At 38.5% G+C, this 16785-nt stretch overlaps 1 protein-coding gene across 4 annotated transcripts in view; it reads left to right on the top strand.

Annotated features, from left to right (window-relative positions):
* The window catches only part of LOC123980197 (zinc finger protein 239-like), a 387571-nt gene that overhangs the window by 84037 nt on the left and 286749 nt on the right, over positions 1-16785 (top strand). The window contains exons 1-2 of one of the 4 annotated variants that reach the window (XM_046064460.1): positions 354-554; positions 9913-10983. The exons of 2 other annotated variants lie outside the window; for them this stretch is intronic. In XM_046064460.1, the coding sequence (XP_045920416.1) occupies positions 486-554; positions 9913-10860 (1017 nt within the window). In that variant the 5' untranslated portion in view covers positions 354-485 and the 3' untranslated portion in view covers positions 10861-10983. Of the gene's footprint in view, positions 1-353; positions 555-9912; positions 10984-16785 lie in introns of those variants that run through there. One more of the 4 variants, XM_046064462.1, reaches the window with a different exon arrangement.

Raw genomic sequence — 16785 nt, 5'->3', positions numbered from 1 at the left:
ATCCTGCAGTTTAGTGACTTGTTGAGTTAGAGGACACTTTAGAAACTTTGTGAAACGCTGTCTACGACAAACTCTTAATGATTCTGCCTTCTTGTAAATTCAACATTAAATGTGACACATGAAGTTATTTCTTTCTTTGTGTAAAAACACGATGAACAAAAAGCTTCAGCAGGATATTTTCATGAGCCTCTGATGTGATAATAACAAGCGCTTCATTAAAACTCTGCTCTGTGTGAAGCACACTCCCTCATACACATCAAATATGATCAGCTGGTTTCAGGAAACCAACTAACTAAACTTCATCTTCTGCCTGAAATCAAGGAGCCATGTTTCTACACGGCCTTAGCGACAGTAACTAAGGGGGCGGGGCGCCGTCACAGCGAGAACGCGGAGGCTCCGCGGGATCCGGAAGTGCTCCGAGACCAGAATCCAGACTCAGTCCAGGACAACACGGTCCACCAGTCACAGCGGAGACCTGCTGGACGATGGAGAACCAGAACCCGGACCACAGGAGCCAAACAGCAGCCTCGTGCTCTGATAGCGCCGATGTTCAGGTCAGTGTTCATGACTTCATCACGAGACTAAAGACACGAGGAAGAGTCTCGAGGGTCCGTGTATCATCCGTTCATTCTGTTGTTAGAGATCAGAGCCTGAAAACCCGCTCCAGGGTTTGTGTTGACGTGGTTTGATTTCCAAAGTGTCTCCGTGATTCGTGTTTTCATCTTGAAGAGAGGAAGCTGAAAGAAAAACTCACGAGCGTTTCTCTTTTCTTTGTTCTGTGAGTCTGCCGCGCGGCGCATGCGCGGTGCAGCCCGTGTTGTGTCGGGAGCGCGCAGCAGAAACAATGCTGGTGAAAAGTGAAGCAGAGTCATTATATTTCCTCGTGTGTTGGTGAGTTTATCACAGTGACAAACAGTCTGCCTGCGTTATTATTCTCTGAATGATCTGAGATGAGCTGCAGTTACTTCAGCTGTTTCTGAACAACAATTTATTTGGACCCTTGTTTGAGGCCAGGAAACAAATCAATGGACAAATTATTTTATCAGTAGCATGATGTTAATGGTGATTTTTGTAAGTAAAACCTACACAACAGTCTGATCAAAATGTATGACAGTCAGTAATCCTGTTAAATAATCTTGATCTCAATTATGACCAAAATACTCCTGATTATGATTGTTGCTGTAATCAAGCAGCCCCAGCTGCCAGACAACGCAGTGGGTTTGATGATTGACCTGAATATTTTAAGCCAGGCTGTAATTGGTAGTTGAAAGTTTATTGATCTCTTGATGCCATAGAAAGCCCCGTAATGCTTTGTCTTTCACAGCCAAGCTCAGATTTCCTCACATGTTAATGATTTGTTGGACACACATTTGTGTTGTGAAGCTGGTTTTGTTTCTCTGTCGTCTGGACCTTGTCTGGAAAATGAGCACTCTGGTTTTGGGTTGGTTGACTGTCAGGGTCCAGGGGGACGGGAGTTTGTGTGTTGCTGTAACTGATCCACCTCAAGTCTGTTATGATTGTTATGTCTCTTCTAAGGCTGCAGCTAATGACTATTTTGATAGTTGATTAATCTATCGATTATTGATCCGAAAAATAGACTATTCAGATTATGAATTTAGCTATTAGCTTTTAAATTAAACTTGAGGTTAACAGTCAAGACAATAAAATAAATACTTTCAAAAATGCATCTTTTAAAGAACGTTTCTGCTGCAGCAAAAGAAAGTTCCTCTGAAATCCAAGTCCTAATATAAGCAGCTGATCTGCTGTTTAGTGAAGGAGCAGCTTTCACGCCAGTACTGCAACACCCTGGGACAAACTGACACTGTATACAAAGAAAGGAATAACGTCATGCATTACGTTTGCCGGTCAATGAAGCTGTGTGAAGAGTGAAATGCTCCCACACTTTGGAGGTTTTGGTTGTGAAGGTGTTACTGCAGCGCTGTTGTTGTGTTGTTTCAGTAACTTGACTGTTCACATCACTTTACGCCGTTAAGCTGACTGTGTCGTTACGGCCCGATGATGTCATGAACGAATCGATTTATTAAAATTGTTGGCAACAGATTTAATAATCGATTTTCGTCGATTAGTTGTTGGACCCCTAGTCCCTTCTGGTTTAACCATTGTGATCTGGTGGGCAATCTGTGCAACATGAGTGAAGGATCCTACTCTCCGCTTTTTAATCATTATTAATTGGCTATTATAAACATTGATACCAGTTTATCTGCAATTAGAAATTATATTTGCAATTACCTCCTATCAGCTGATAAATTGGTCGGGCTCTTCTTAAATAGCAGGAAAATATTGTGCCAATGATTTCAGACCAGGTTTTTCTTGGTCAATGGAATTGTTGCTTTCTGTTGCCTCAATGCAGCAACACCTTATTTTCAAGACAAACACTCCCATGGGTGCAGAGATGTGCGCAAGTGGTATATAAACAATGTGAGTGCTGGACAGTGTTGGGAGTAATGCAGTTACAGTAATGTATTGATTTTGGTAACACTTTATTTTAAGGTGCTTGTAATAGGAAACGTGTAACAAGTTATATATACCTCATGAAGATGTTTATTAACATTAATTAGACTTAATGAGTGTTGAATGTCCTAAAACACATTTATTATTGCTTGTAAAATACTTATGAACACTTATTAGAAACTTGTTAACAGCTTGTAGACCACTTATCAATGTTAATAGGATGTTTAATGACAGTAATCAGACTGTAAGAAGCTTATATTACTGCCTTATAAAGGCTAATATATCCTTATTTATGCACTTATTAACCATTAACAACGTAACTTTGCAACAGTGTCTTATTAAGATGAATAGATTTTTATAAAAATAACTAATACAAGGATGTGGAAAAATATTTAACAAGTTAGTGTTCTAGTTGTGAAGCACAATCATACTCAAAATCAACATTTTTTAACGCAGCAACTAAACGAAGAGTATAAAACTTCCACTCAAACACACAAACAAAATAAAAGTTCAATTACAAATACATTTGAACACAATACACTTGAACATTAATTCTGAACAACATGTATGAAAACAGATATTTTCCAAAAAAATAAAATGACATTGTACAGATTTCTTTTCAACACGTGTGTTTTTCAGTCCTCCACCTTCAACAATGTCTGTATGGCTTTTAGGCCAGTAAGATGACCTTGAGATCGTGGACTTTGGGGAACATGTTTTGGTTCCCATCCTCCAGCTCACGAAGATCTTTTGAAAAACCTTAAAAGGCCCATTAGGTCGGTGAAAGCCTGTGCTACATTGGGAATACCAAAAAGGACCATGGCTCCTGCGATGGCTATTCCAGCTTGCTTTTTAAGACCTCCCTCCCTGATTTCTGTTGTCCACAAATATGTTGAGTGCAAATGAAGGGAGGGCCTCTTGGATGGCTGAAGCATCGTTGTCATCACAAACCTGTGAAATATACCAGAGAGAATCAAACCTACTATATTTGCTAGATGTTAAGAACACATATAGCTCTTTGCTCTCCCTCTGAACAGAAATCTGGGTGGGATTATGTAGTTGCTGTGGTAATTTTAAGTGTTGTGGGGTTTTAAGTCAAGAAATGTGTGTGCACATCAGTAATGCATTTGTGAACCTTAATTTTTTTCTCACATGGATTTGCCTTTATTTATAAACAATAACTATCTTCTGTGAATTGAAAAATATTTATGTGGAGAGAGTAATGTGTGTAAATCAAGAAATAAATTTGCGATTCCTGCAGTGCGCATTAATAAAAAGGTGAGGTCAGAAAAATAACTTTTCTTTACCTGGTACCTTGATTAAGTCCTCTATCTTATCATCAAGGTAGTGAATGAGGCCTCTGGTCACAGCTTCTCTTCAGGACTCAGTGCTGCTGTCCTACAAATATATGGAATATGAGATTATCTTACAGTACAGATATCCGAATGCTACAACATTAAACTAACAGCTACAATATTAAAAGTACATGCCTCGTTTCTGATGTCAAGGGTCTCATTGATATTCCTTCCCAACAGCCAACAGCCAATCTTCCTATGACCTCAGCAGGGATCCTTAACATAATGTTGTCAGACACTAAGAATAGTTATCTGAGCATGTCGGTGGCAAAACAAGCACATGTTGTGGATGTAAATCGAAGGTGTGCAGCGGGCCTATTAATGTTACACTGTAGCTGCTTTTTGCCTCTGCAGTGATCTCTTGGGCCAATTTCAAATGCCCAGGTTAAAAGAAAACAAAGTTAAGTTACCCTAAGACATTATTCAAGCTGCTCTAAAAATCCAAGTGTTAACGTTAGTTCACACTACGTGCCTTATTTTATAGCTGCAAGCTAACGTTGGCTTCATATGAACTTTACACTCGAACAAACTATTTTATAGGCACTGGCAGAGACACATGAAGCGACTAAAGCCACCTACCAGCTTAAGCTTCACATGGCACAGAAGTAACAGGAACTTCTCTGGCTTCCAGAATAAATCCACTGTAACAACGTTATCTCCAAGTTACACGTAAAGCCTCATTTTAGAGCAATTATAAAACTGTAAAGACTGTAGTAACTTAGCTAGCCACGTTGCTAACTGTTTTCGAACCTTAAATTTGATCCACATGTCCCTCGTTTGAAATGCAAGGGCTTTCCAGACCAACAGAACAGGAAGGGAAGTTGGAGTCAAGTAGCTCCTCCAGGCTCCTCCCGCACAATAATTTTGTGTGTGTGTGCATATTAATTCAAAACTAGGTATATTTATGTAAAGATACAAACTTAAAATTTTATTGCTAATATCACAGATTTAATTGCATTACATTTACTCCAGTCATTAATGTTAATAAACATCTTATTAAGGTTCTTAAGGTATATATAACTTGTTAACATGCTGAACAGGAAACACTCAACATATCCTGCAAATTTAGTATTAATTCCTCGTCAGCCGCAGCCTCTCGAAAGAAAGTGGGCCAGATAATAGTTTTTACACACTAAAATTACCTTTGTTAAACATTAGGTCTTTGGCAGGAAAAACATATTAATTTCATGTTTTTAACTAAAACTTGGTTGGACCGAGATAACAGTGCAGCTGTCCTTATCGAGTTTACCCCTCCCAACTTCATTTTTATGAGTGAAGCTAGAGTGCATAAGAGAGGAGGTGGAGTTGCCATTTTGTTTAATGACTCCCTCCAATGCAAAAAGATGTCTTATTTCTTATTTTGCTTCTTTTGAATATGTGGCTCTTTAGCTGATTTCCTCTTCTCGAGCTATTTTTCTAAACATCTACAGGCCCCCTAAATACTGTGCAAACTTTTTCGATGACTTTGGTGAACTGCTGTCTATAATCTGTATTGACTTTGACTGTGTGGTTATTGTTGGTGATTTGAAGGTGGTCTCTGGTAAGAGAAGATCTCCGTGGAGAAATGCCACGCTGGTTAGAACTCAAAAAAGAGAGTGTCGAAAAGCTGAACACAGGTGGCGGAAAACAAATCTCCAGGTTCATTATGTAATCTATAAAGAGAGACTGCATTTATAATTTAGAGCTGAGAAATGCAAGGCGGTCCTTCTTCTCTGACGTCATCACCAAAAACACTAATGATGCACGTGCCCTGTTTGCTGCTGTCGACGGGCAAACCAACCCTCCTGTGTCTGTAGCCTCTGAACTACTATCCACCAGGGCCTGCAATGAATTTGCCTCCTTCTTCACAGACAAAATCCAAACAATTAGACAAGCAATCAGTGCCTCCATGTCAGTAACAGGATATGTCTTGTCCCTGTGTCCACTTAAAAACAATTCATATAGCATGAGACAATTTGATTCTATTAACCATAAAAACCTGGAGGAATAATACAACATCTGAAATCCTCCTCATGATGCCTTGATATTCTGTCAACAGGTTTTTTCAAAAATGTTTCTAAATGCATGGCCTCAGATTTACTACAAATTGTCAACATGTCTCCTCTCGGGTTTTTTACCACAGGCCCTGAAAACTGCAGTTATTAAGCTACTCTTAAAAAAGAGCAATCTAGACAGTTCACTAATGAGCAATTATAGGCCCATATCAAATCTCCCATTTTTAAGTAAAATCATTGAAAAGGCTGTTTTTCAACAGCTTAGTGCTTTCTTGGCACTAAATAACTGTTTTGATGTCTTCCAGTCAGGGTTTTGACCACACCACAGCACACAGACAGCTCTTGTTAAGGTCTTCAATGAAATCCATTTAAATACTGACCGTGGCAATATTTCTAGCCAATTCTAGTCGAAGCAAAGAGTCGCAGATTCGTTAAAGACGGCGCCAGCTGAGGTGAAGACGTGTCTGCTCAAGTCTTAGCATTATTGGATCTCAGTGCTGCATTCGACACGGTTGACCACAACATATTACTAGACAGACTTGAAAACTGGGTTGGATTTTCTGGCACAGTAATAAAATGGTTTGAATCCTACTTAAAGGACAGGGACTACTTTGTGTCTATAGGTAATTACACATCTGAGCTGACAAAAATGACATGTGGAGTTACCCAAGGCTCCATTCAGGGACCTCTTTTGTTTAACATTTACATGCTTCCACTGGCTCAGATTATGAAAAACAACAAAATATGTTACCATAATTATGCAGATGACACACAGATTTACATAACCATTTCACCAGGGGACTATGATCCCATACAGGCGCTGAGTGACTGTATTGAGCAGGTAAACGATTGAATGTGACAGAATTTCCTTCAATTAAACAAAGATAAAACTGAAGTTATTGTTTTTGGAGCCAGGGAGGAACAATTGAAAGTCAGTGCTCAGCTTCAATTTGTAATGTTAAGAACCACAAATAAAGCCAGAAATCTTGGTGTAGTCATGGACTCAGACCTGAATTTGAGGAGCCACATTAAGACAATTACAAAGTCAGCCTACTATCACCTTAAGAATATATCAAGGATTAAAGGACTTATGTCTCAGCAGGACCTGGAAAACCTTATCCATGCATTTATCTTCAGTCGACTTGACTACTTTAACAGTGTCCTTACAGGGCTCCCTAAGAAATCCATCAGACAGCTGCAGCTGATTCAGAACGCTGCTGCTCGAGTCCTCACTAAGACCAAATAGGTGGATCACATCACTCCAGTTCTGTGGTCTTTACATTGGCTTCCTGTATGTCAAAGAATTGATTTCGACCACACTGCAGCGCAGCGGCACCGGACCTTCTGTTGTTAAAGTCAGCTGTTAGCCAAAAAGCTCAAGACTGGAGAACAGGGAGAGAGAGGTATTTTCGACGTCTGTAATGTTATTGCCAGTACTGTGCCACAGTCAGTCAGAACGCGCTTTGCAGGTTCGAACACGCGAGGCGCACAGCAATGTCTTTGTGGTTGAATTTGGCGGGGTTTTTTTTCAGGCAACCACCGAATAAGCTTTCCTGTCAATCAAGGATTTATAGCACCAGCGATCTGTAGGCTAATCTTTGGTTTGCTTTTGATCACAACTTTTTTCTTTTGTTGCATTTAATAAAAATAATGGACAAGCGGAGGACGCTTGTAAACAAGGGACGACAATGTTCTTAGCATCTTAGGCCCGAATCAGACAGAACGTGTTTTTTTCGTCTTTTGCTCCTGTTAAATCCTTTAAGGAATCGGGAGTTGCGTAGCGAGTGTTTGATTGTCCGAGTGGCAGAAAGTGACTGTGACCACGAGCAGAGGAAAAAATTCTGGCAATAAATGTACTATGACGGTAACAGCGTGTCCGCTTCTCAAGACCAAGAAAAGTTAAGCCTGTTAGCGCTAGCAAACATCTCCACTCCCCTTCAGACTGCGCAGCTAAGCAGGTTATCTTATAGAGTAGGCTCTGTCTTTTGGCTGCTATGTAACTGAACATTAGCTCAATTTATAGAAAGTAACTGGTAGATGTATTTTATTACTGCCTACTTGTCCAATGTTGAGAACATTAGTTACAAACTGAGACTAAACTGGTGTAGCCTGCAGCTCTGTCCTGAACAGACTGATTAAATTATTTTTCAGTTTTCAGGTGAGTGTGGAAAAGTGGTTTTGGAAAAGAAAGGATGGTGGTGACTGTAGAGGAGCTGAGGTTAGTAAAGCTAATAAGTGATACAAACAAGTGTTGGAGACGTTTCTTTTTGGATTTTAATGTGCAAATAAAATGCACCTCAGAAGGGAGGTTTCTCATGTTGCCTATTTTTTAGATTAATATCTACAGATAAATGTCAAAGGCTGAAGATGAAGACACAAAAGGCAAACATGAACAGTCGTATTTGGGTCAATGGCATAAGAATTTAACATGCCAATTTTAAAATACAAAACTTTTGAACATTTAATGGCGTTGTTCAAACATTAAGAATGCTGTGTACACATAAATGAATGTAATTTTTTTTTCAAATTAAATGATTTTAGTGTTTTTTTTTCCAGCTACATAAACTGTTGTGATACATAAAATGTAACATGGTGCAACCATAATTTATTTTAAAATTAATTAATTTCCTTAACACGCTTAACATTTTCTACAAGTTCTCAGTAATATAAAGGTTTTAGATGCAATGTAGTTGCTTTTCTTTTGGGTTTTTGTAAATAATCTTATATTCTTGCTCTTTTTATTTTTGTTGGCAAACTTTTGCAATAAACCCCAATCTGAGTATTTATTTATTTTGTTTGCTTGCTGGGAGTGAGGTAAATAAGGCTTTTGATGAGAGAGGACTCTTGTGGAGATTTGAATTGAGATAATGACTCATTAATTGGTGATGGAACTGTGGGTTTTGTGTTGAGCCCTTACTGTATAATACACTGTGTTGAACTTGGTTTTTCTTGTTGTGTGTAGGTAGGCCGACCTGATGATGATATATAATGCCATGACTTGACTCTCAAATGATCTTCTGAAATTTTTATAATTTGATACTTTTCTCCATCATTGCTCATAATAATAATTCACGTATCACCCAACATAATTGGCCTGGGCTAAAGGAAAGGACAGTGTATGTTTAATCTATCTAAGGCTGTGTAATACTGTACACTGATTTATTGCATCTGTTTTGAATAATACAGAAGATAAAAAGCTTAAAAAATAATCGTTCAGCCCTACAACAGACAACCAGTTTGGCTTTAAGGCTAAAAATGGTACTGATGTATGTATCTATGACAATCACCGGAAGTTGTTTCTGAAATTGAGAGTAAGGGGTGTGCCTGACAGCATGACTTGAAGAATCTTGGCATGCCAATGATCTGGCTTTTGTTTCTGCTAGCAGTGCTGGATTTCAACAGCATATGATGTACAGTACAATGCTAAGAAGAGTATTGTCATGATATGCAGAACAAAAGAGGAAGGAACTCAACTTTCTAGACTTTTTATCTGTCAGGGCAAGTGCTAAGTATTTGAAATAAAATAAAATACCTGGGGCACTCCTTCACAGATCAAATGGCTGATGATGATGATGACATGTATAGGCAGTATCCTATGCTTTATGCTTCAGAACATGTTATGATAAACATAATGCACTCCTCTCTATACTGCCCCATTGTAAGCAAAGTTTAACAAGACCACCATACATTAGCTTCAGGTTGCCTATAATGACTGTATGCGGATATTGCTTAACAAACCTAGGTGGTGTAGCGCAGGTGACTTGTTCTGTAAGGCTGGAGTCAATAAGAAATCGGATGTACAAATTCTTCTGTAAACTGGATGGCTCTCAGAACGACATTATTAAGCTGCTAACGAATCTTGGTAATACTGTTGTGCGATACAAGTCACCTCATGGGAAGAATTGGTATAACTGTCTTATTTTAAAAAAAAAAAGCCACTGTTTAATTCATATTTGATTTATCGCACATGAATGACTTGTGGTGGTCTCATGGAAAAAAGTTTACACTGGTCTCATTAGTGTCAGCTGCTTCTAGATAGCTCGCTCCACCATGACATCTGACTTACTGTCTTTCTTTGTCTGTTGCTATAGAAACGCAGAGGAAAAGAGGGACTCAAACCTCACTGCTTTCACCACCGTGACAAATCCTTCACAACATCTAAAAACTTGAAATTTCATCAGAGGGTTCAAACTGGAGAGAAACCATACAGCTGTGACCAATGTGGGAAAGCTTTCACTAGATCGAATGTCCTAAAAGCCCACCAACGTGTTCACACTGGAGAGAAACCGTACAGCTTTGGGCAGTGTGGGAAAAGTTTTACTGCATCCGCTGACCTAAAAATCCACCAACCTGTTCACACTGGAGAGAAACCGTACAGCTGTGGGCAGTGTGGGAAAAGTTTCCGTCAATCAGGTTACCTAAAAATCCACAAACGGATTCACACTGGAGAAAAACCTTACATCTGTGGGCAGTGTGGAAAAGCGTTCAATCAATCAGGTACCCTAAAAATCCACCAACGGTTTCACACTGGAGAGAAACCTTACAGTTGTGGGCAGTGTGGGAAAAGATTCACAACATCTGGTGAACTTATGGTACACCGACGTGTTCACACTGGACAGAAACCATATTGGTGTGACCAATGTGGGAAAGCTTTCACTAAATCAGAAATTCTAAAAGTTCACCAACGTGTTCACACTGGAGAGAAACCGTACAGCTGTGAGGAGTGTGGGAAATCTTTCACTACATCAAGTGAACTGAAAGCCCACCAACGTGTTCACACTGGAGAGAAACCGTACAGCTGTGGGCAGTGTGGGAAAAGTTTCACTCACTCAAGTAGCCTTGAAACACACAGACGTGTTCACACCAGAGAGAAACCGTACAGCTGTGACCAATGTGGGAATGCTTTCACTACATCAAGTGCCCTAAGCAGACACAGACGTGTTCACACTGGAGAGAAACCGTTCTGGTGTGAAACCTGTGGAAAAACCTTTACTAATGGTAGAAACCTTAAACGCCACCAACACAGTCATGCTGTTTAGTTTTGATAAATTTTTCAGTTGTTTCCTCCAGCCTCATGCCAGAGATGCTAGCAAGTCTTTGAGCTGGAGTCCCAGTCAAGTCTCAAGTCTCTCGTTGTTATTACGAATGTTGTGTCACCTGCTGCGTTCAATGCAGGTTGCTAATAAAACTGCATGGCTATAAGCAATTCTTCAACTGTAACCTGTTTTTCAGTTACACAAGTTAACTCTAAAGTTAACTAAATAAAAATGTTACATGTTCAACAATGTGTTTTTAACTTACAGAGCACGACCACGCAATGTGCAATGCAATCAATGACAGCTTAAACTACTGTAAGTCAACACCCCCCCACTCTCAAACCAGTGCAACATTATAACTAAATAAAACTGTAAGGTTACATGATCGGCAATAAACCTGTAACCTCTTTCCAGCCAACGGTAATAATTAACGTGACGGCAGCCAGCGGGACTTAAATGATTACGTTAATCGACCACCACAAGTTTGGCAAGTAAACGCTCATTCATCTTTTCATAACGAACGACAGTCGGAGTAAACCTCTCGTAGGTTGTAGCTGAAGCAAGCTAACGTTAGATGGCCAATGCAGAGCTAAACATGTTTACTCACGACATATTTGCGTTCAGCGCTTTGTTTGGTTGTATAAAGTTTTAAAGCCAAAGTTTATGATGATTGGCTCAGCAGCTGCCGGTGTTGTCCTCTCTCACGTGCGGCCGTGCGCAGCAGATGCTACGTAGGCAGGTTATAGGTAACGGTGGGAGGGAATAACGGCAAGCTCAACAAACATTGTTCACGAGTCCTGCACCTCGAGTCCGAGTCGAGTCTGAAGTCACTGTGTGTGTGACTTAAGTCGCCATCTCTGCCTCATGCTGTCTCTGCAATAAGCCTGAATGTAAACCTCTTGTAGAAAAATCCAGTTCTGGTTTGAATGGACTAACTCGGTCCTCAAAATAGGGCTGGGCGATATGGCCAAAAATGTTATCACAATAAAAACATTTCGTATTATTTGATATCGATAATTATCATGATGTATATCAAATCATTATTTCTTTCAAGTTTAAAGGTTGATTTTTGCTCCTGCGTGAAGAAACCAGATGGTTCATTATTTGGTTAAACTATTTCTTCATGGTGAGAATGTAACAAATACATGATGCCAAACAGTGGATCACTTAACAAATCTGAGGTAGAACAATCTAAACTATTATGATAAAATCTTAAATTCCCGCTTTGCTTAACAAAATAAATATTTCAATAGAAAAATTAAGTCCTAATTTGTTCGTGATTCAAATGAATTACACCATATATTTAATGACAATGTATTGAACATTTATTATATTGTTATTGAGGAAAATTTAATTGTGATAATTATCATTGTTGTTGTATTGCTCTACCTCAAAGTCTGTTGAGACTGGGGGCCAATCTGTTCCATTAGGGTCTGAGCTGCTTGTACCTTGTACCTGGCTGTACATCACTGGCTGTGCTCGTACTCGCTGAGCCTGGCTGTGGATCAATAATGCTTGTACAATAGTGCTTTTGTGTTAATTTTGCATTGTACTGACCTAATTAATATTTAGTGAATTCCCTTATAAAATGTGGGGATGTAGTGACAGAACTAGTATTGTATGGTGTATATAGGAATGTGTAAGGATTAGTATTATTGTACAATGTATTGTTACTGAATTTTATTTATTTATTATAACTTTGACTTTAACATTTTTTAAGAGAAACGGTGTATACGTGTATACTTGGAAGTTGCTAATAACTAACTGGTTGCCTTTTCATGATGCTCCTACTCATTTGCCTTCCAAAAAAGGAACACAATGGAAATAAGCCGTCTGGCTTTATTGTGTTTTTTATCCTTTTGTTGCTATCTGTAGCTGGGGCATCTCTTGTTGGAGGCGCCACTTTTATATTGACAATGATTTTTCTTTAGGTGTTTAATAAAAAGCTCTCAATATCATGTTTTTCTCTTATTCCTTAATACATAATTTTACATTTCACCTCTGAGTATGTAACCATTAACCCAGGGTACGTTTTCATAAACTTATTTTAATTATTCCTACAAAGTTTTTTGTTAAACTATTTTTACTATTATATCAATAGCATGATTTTAATGGTAATCTTTGTAAGTAAATCCCACACAACAGTCTGATAAAAATGTGTGATGATCAGTAATCCTGTTAAATAATATTGATCTCATTTATGACCAAAATATTCCTGATTATGATCATTGCCATAATGAAGCATCTCTAGCTTCCATAAAATGCAGTTTGTTTGATGAGTAGCCTGAGTAATTGGTAGTTGAATGTTTGATCTCTTAATGCCATAGAAAGCAACTTTGTCTTTCACAGCCAAGCTCAGATTTCCTCACACGTTAATGATTTGTTGGACACACATTTCAGTTGTGAAGCTGGTTTTGTTTCTCTGTCGTCTGGACCCTGTCTGGAAAATGAGCACTCGTTGACTGTCAGGGTCCAGGGTGACAGTAATGTAACTACTTACTCTCAAATGACAGTAAGTAGTAATCTTTATTGTATTACTATTTTAAATTTAATTTAACCAGATGATCTGGCCACAATAGCAGCATATTGGCAGAGTTACATATACGAACATCAAGCACACAAACAACAAAGGACATTTAAACAAACATTTGACTATGTAAAAGTAAAGTCTGTACATACCATAGGTTTAACGGATTTAGTTATTTTAAAAGCAGTGACAAGAGTTTATAGCATCTACTTCCAAGTCTTTCCTGCAGTGTTTAAATTCACCAAAAGAGATTAGAAATCAGATTTTGCAACTGCAGTCTGCAATGTGTTCCAGGTGGACGTTACGCTGACAGACGTGATTGTAGATTTATTCTGAATCACTGCGTCACTTCTAGTGAACGGTCCTCTCATTTCTCCCTAGTTCATTACTTAATTGTATATTAATATTAATATGTTTAATACTTGTGAATAAACGTGAGCTGTGCAACTATCTAACACGGCTTCCTACCTAACAAAGTTCTCTAACGTTACTACTTCTTTTGAATGTGAAACGTTGGTGTGAAATCTCAAAGTTGCAGGTCCTCCTTGTAGACAGTCATTTAGTATTTGATTAATTAAACAGCAGCGTTTTCTGTGTCACTGAATCACAGACAATATGAAAGTAGTCATTGTGGCAGATTATATGTAAGGTAATAACAATTGCATGACAAAAAAAATATATATAATTATTGTGGGAGAGCCCTCTTCATCATTATGAAAGCAATGACATTACCTATGATATATTGTATTATTGGGTATTATTATATGGGTAATTCTTATAGTTTCTGTTTTGCTGGCCCACACAATACACTATTTACTTTAATGCTCATTCGTAGTAGCACTCCCTACTTTATAACAAACATATATATTTTAAACCAGTTTATGTAGCTTTATTTGACTCTTATTCATCAAAACCTTTATATATTTTGTTGTACTTTTGTTCAAAGTACTATTTAAAACACAGTTTCTTTTTATACTACACTATGTCTTGGTATCTGGGTGAGTTCTTAACATAACATTTTAGGGATAATCTTTTTTTATCTCATGCATTTCTTAAAATAAGGGGGGGAAACATCGGCCGGTATATCGGCTATCGGATTTTAACAATCTCACATCGGTTGGGCTCTAATAGGAACTGATGTTGCATGACATGTGAGTACAAAGATAAGAGAAGAACATATCCAACATAGACTTGTAAACGAAAGTAAGCCAATGCATGTGCCTCCTCACTGATAATGAGGGCCAGTTTGTCATTTTGTACAAGGAGCAATGGTGTGTAGATGCTTTAGATCCAGTCAACAAATCTCAGTGCACTATGGTTGACGTACTTAGGCGGCGCCCCCCCGGTACCAGGATCAGCTGTGCATGTTTATAGGTGATATTTATTGTTCCTTTCGGAAATTCAAAGTGTGTCATGCAGCAAACATCAGACCAACAACCAGACAGCTGCTTTACAAACATAGACATCATCCGAGTGCTCTACAAGTTATACTAAAGGCTCGTGCAGACTACAGGACTTTCAGAGTCGGTCGATGGTCGTGCCTGGTCTGATGACTGTGAGGTTACAACTCAATATTACCCATATTTGTACAATTGGACTTGTGCGATCTGCTCACCATATATAGTAAAAATACTTACTGTCCAAGACTCCTTAGAGTTTGAAAGAAGCATAATCTTTTCTCAACATTCGAAAAACCAAATAGTCCTTTAACTGATCATCAAACAAGGTTTCTAAAACTTAAGCTAAAACTGGTAACTTGGAAATGTTAATTGCAATTAATGTTGTCACTTGCATCAGACCCATTCAAACTGGCACTCAGTGTTTCCTTTAATTCAGTTTCAACAATACTATTTATACTTTGACTTGACTGAATAGTGATGCTTCTTAACTGAGATATGTCTATCCCTATTGCCCAGTCTGTGCTGATCAACGTTTGAATTAGTCCAGAGTTGTAACTAAATGTCTACTGAGACACAGATAATCACTGTCCTGTTTTTAAATGATGTGTGTCACTCTAATGTTGGTCAGGCACAAAGTTAGGAAAGCAACCAAAACACAGACCGAAATGCGCTGCAGCTGCACAGTAACTTAACATTAGGCTGTTTTCTGCAAAACAAGTTTATTCCCTTATTTTGCTTGTGATCCATCAAGATGGCTCCTCCTAAGAAGTCTCTGAAAGAGTCTGCTGTTGAGGAGGAATATGTTGCTGTGAACACTGAAACACAGAAAATCTTTTAAGGACATGATGGATCTACAGGAAAAAAACTTAAAAACGTTTCTACAACTCTTTATGGAAACAACAAATAAGCGAGTTGATGATCTTGTAAAAGACGTCACAGAATACAAACGGAGTTTGGATTACACACAAGCGCAGGTGGATAATCAAGAGAAGAGAACCGAGGACATTGTTAAAATGTGCCGAGAAGCACGTGGGGAGCAAGTGTGCGAATCGGCACTATTACTGGAGGGGAAAATTGACAATCTTGAGGCGAGGTCAAAAAGGAATAACATTATTATTGACGGCATTCCTGAATCGCAACGTGAGAGTTGGGAAGAAACTGAGAACAAGGTCCGCTGCATACTAGCTGAAAAGTTAGAAATGAATGAAGAACGGATCGAGGTGGAACGAGCCCATCGTATGGGTGATCCTACAGACATACATTCATACTGAATTCAGACACTATATTAATGTCAACATTTCCCAACAAAGGGCTAAAACAGCTCATATAAACATAGATTTTCTTGCATCAAAATATTCGCTGAAAAAGAAAATTCTTACTATAGTACATTGGTTGTGTATTTTCTTGTAATATGTTAATATGTGTATTGATTGTGTAGTGTGTCTTTATTCTTATGTTTTTGTGTGGACCCCAGGGAGAGTAGCGGATGCATTTTTTTGCTTCAGCTAATCGGGATCCTAATAAATCAAATCAAATCTGCTGACATCAGACTTTGAGAGGCGAGAACAAGTTTACATGCCCAGAAGGATTATCCTTCTTCATCCTCTCAACATTGTAAAAACTCGCTTTCACCTTTTGACTCGTTGTTTTTGTGAAGTTTCAGAATAGTAACAACGTGCTGTTTCACGAGTGAGTGGCTCAATATTAACCCAGGCTACGTTTTCCTCCTTATCTTTGAGACTAAACCATTCATTTTCTGTCAGTGGTGCAGAGATAACAGTTATGCTATTTAATAACAGACACATGTAACTAGTTTGTATCACATTTTGAACACACTGTCTTAAAAGATCTCCGTGATACAGACAGAAATGTCAAATGTTACAACCATCCCCGGTCTCCCCCCTACTACACAATGCAGTACGCTTGAATGTCTCTTCAATGGGAATGAAATAATCAATTTTAATGACTTGTTGTTTGACTCCACTGAATTGATATTTGTTA

This window comes from Micropterus dolomieu, linkage group LG12 (assembly GCF_021292245.1).
Source record: "Micropterus dolomieu isolate WLL.071019.BEF.003 ecotype Adirondacks linkage group LG12, ASM2129224v1, whole genome shotgun sequence".
Lineage (NCBI taxonomy): Eukaryota > Metazoa > Chordata > Actinopteri > Centrarchiformes > Centrarchidae > Micropterus > Micropterus dolomieu.
This window is presented reverse-complemented; position numbering and strand designations above follow the sequence as displayed.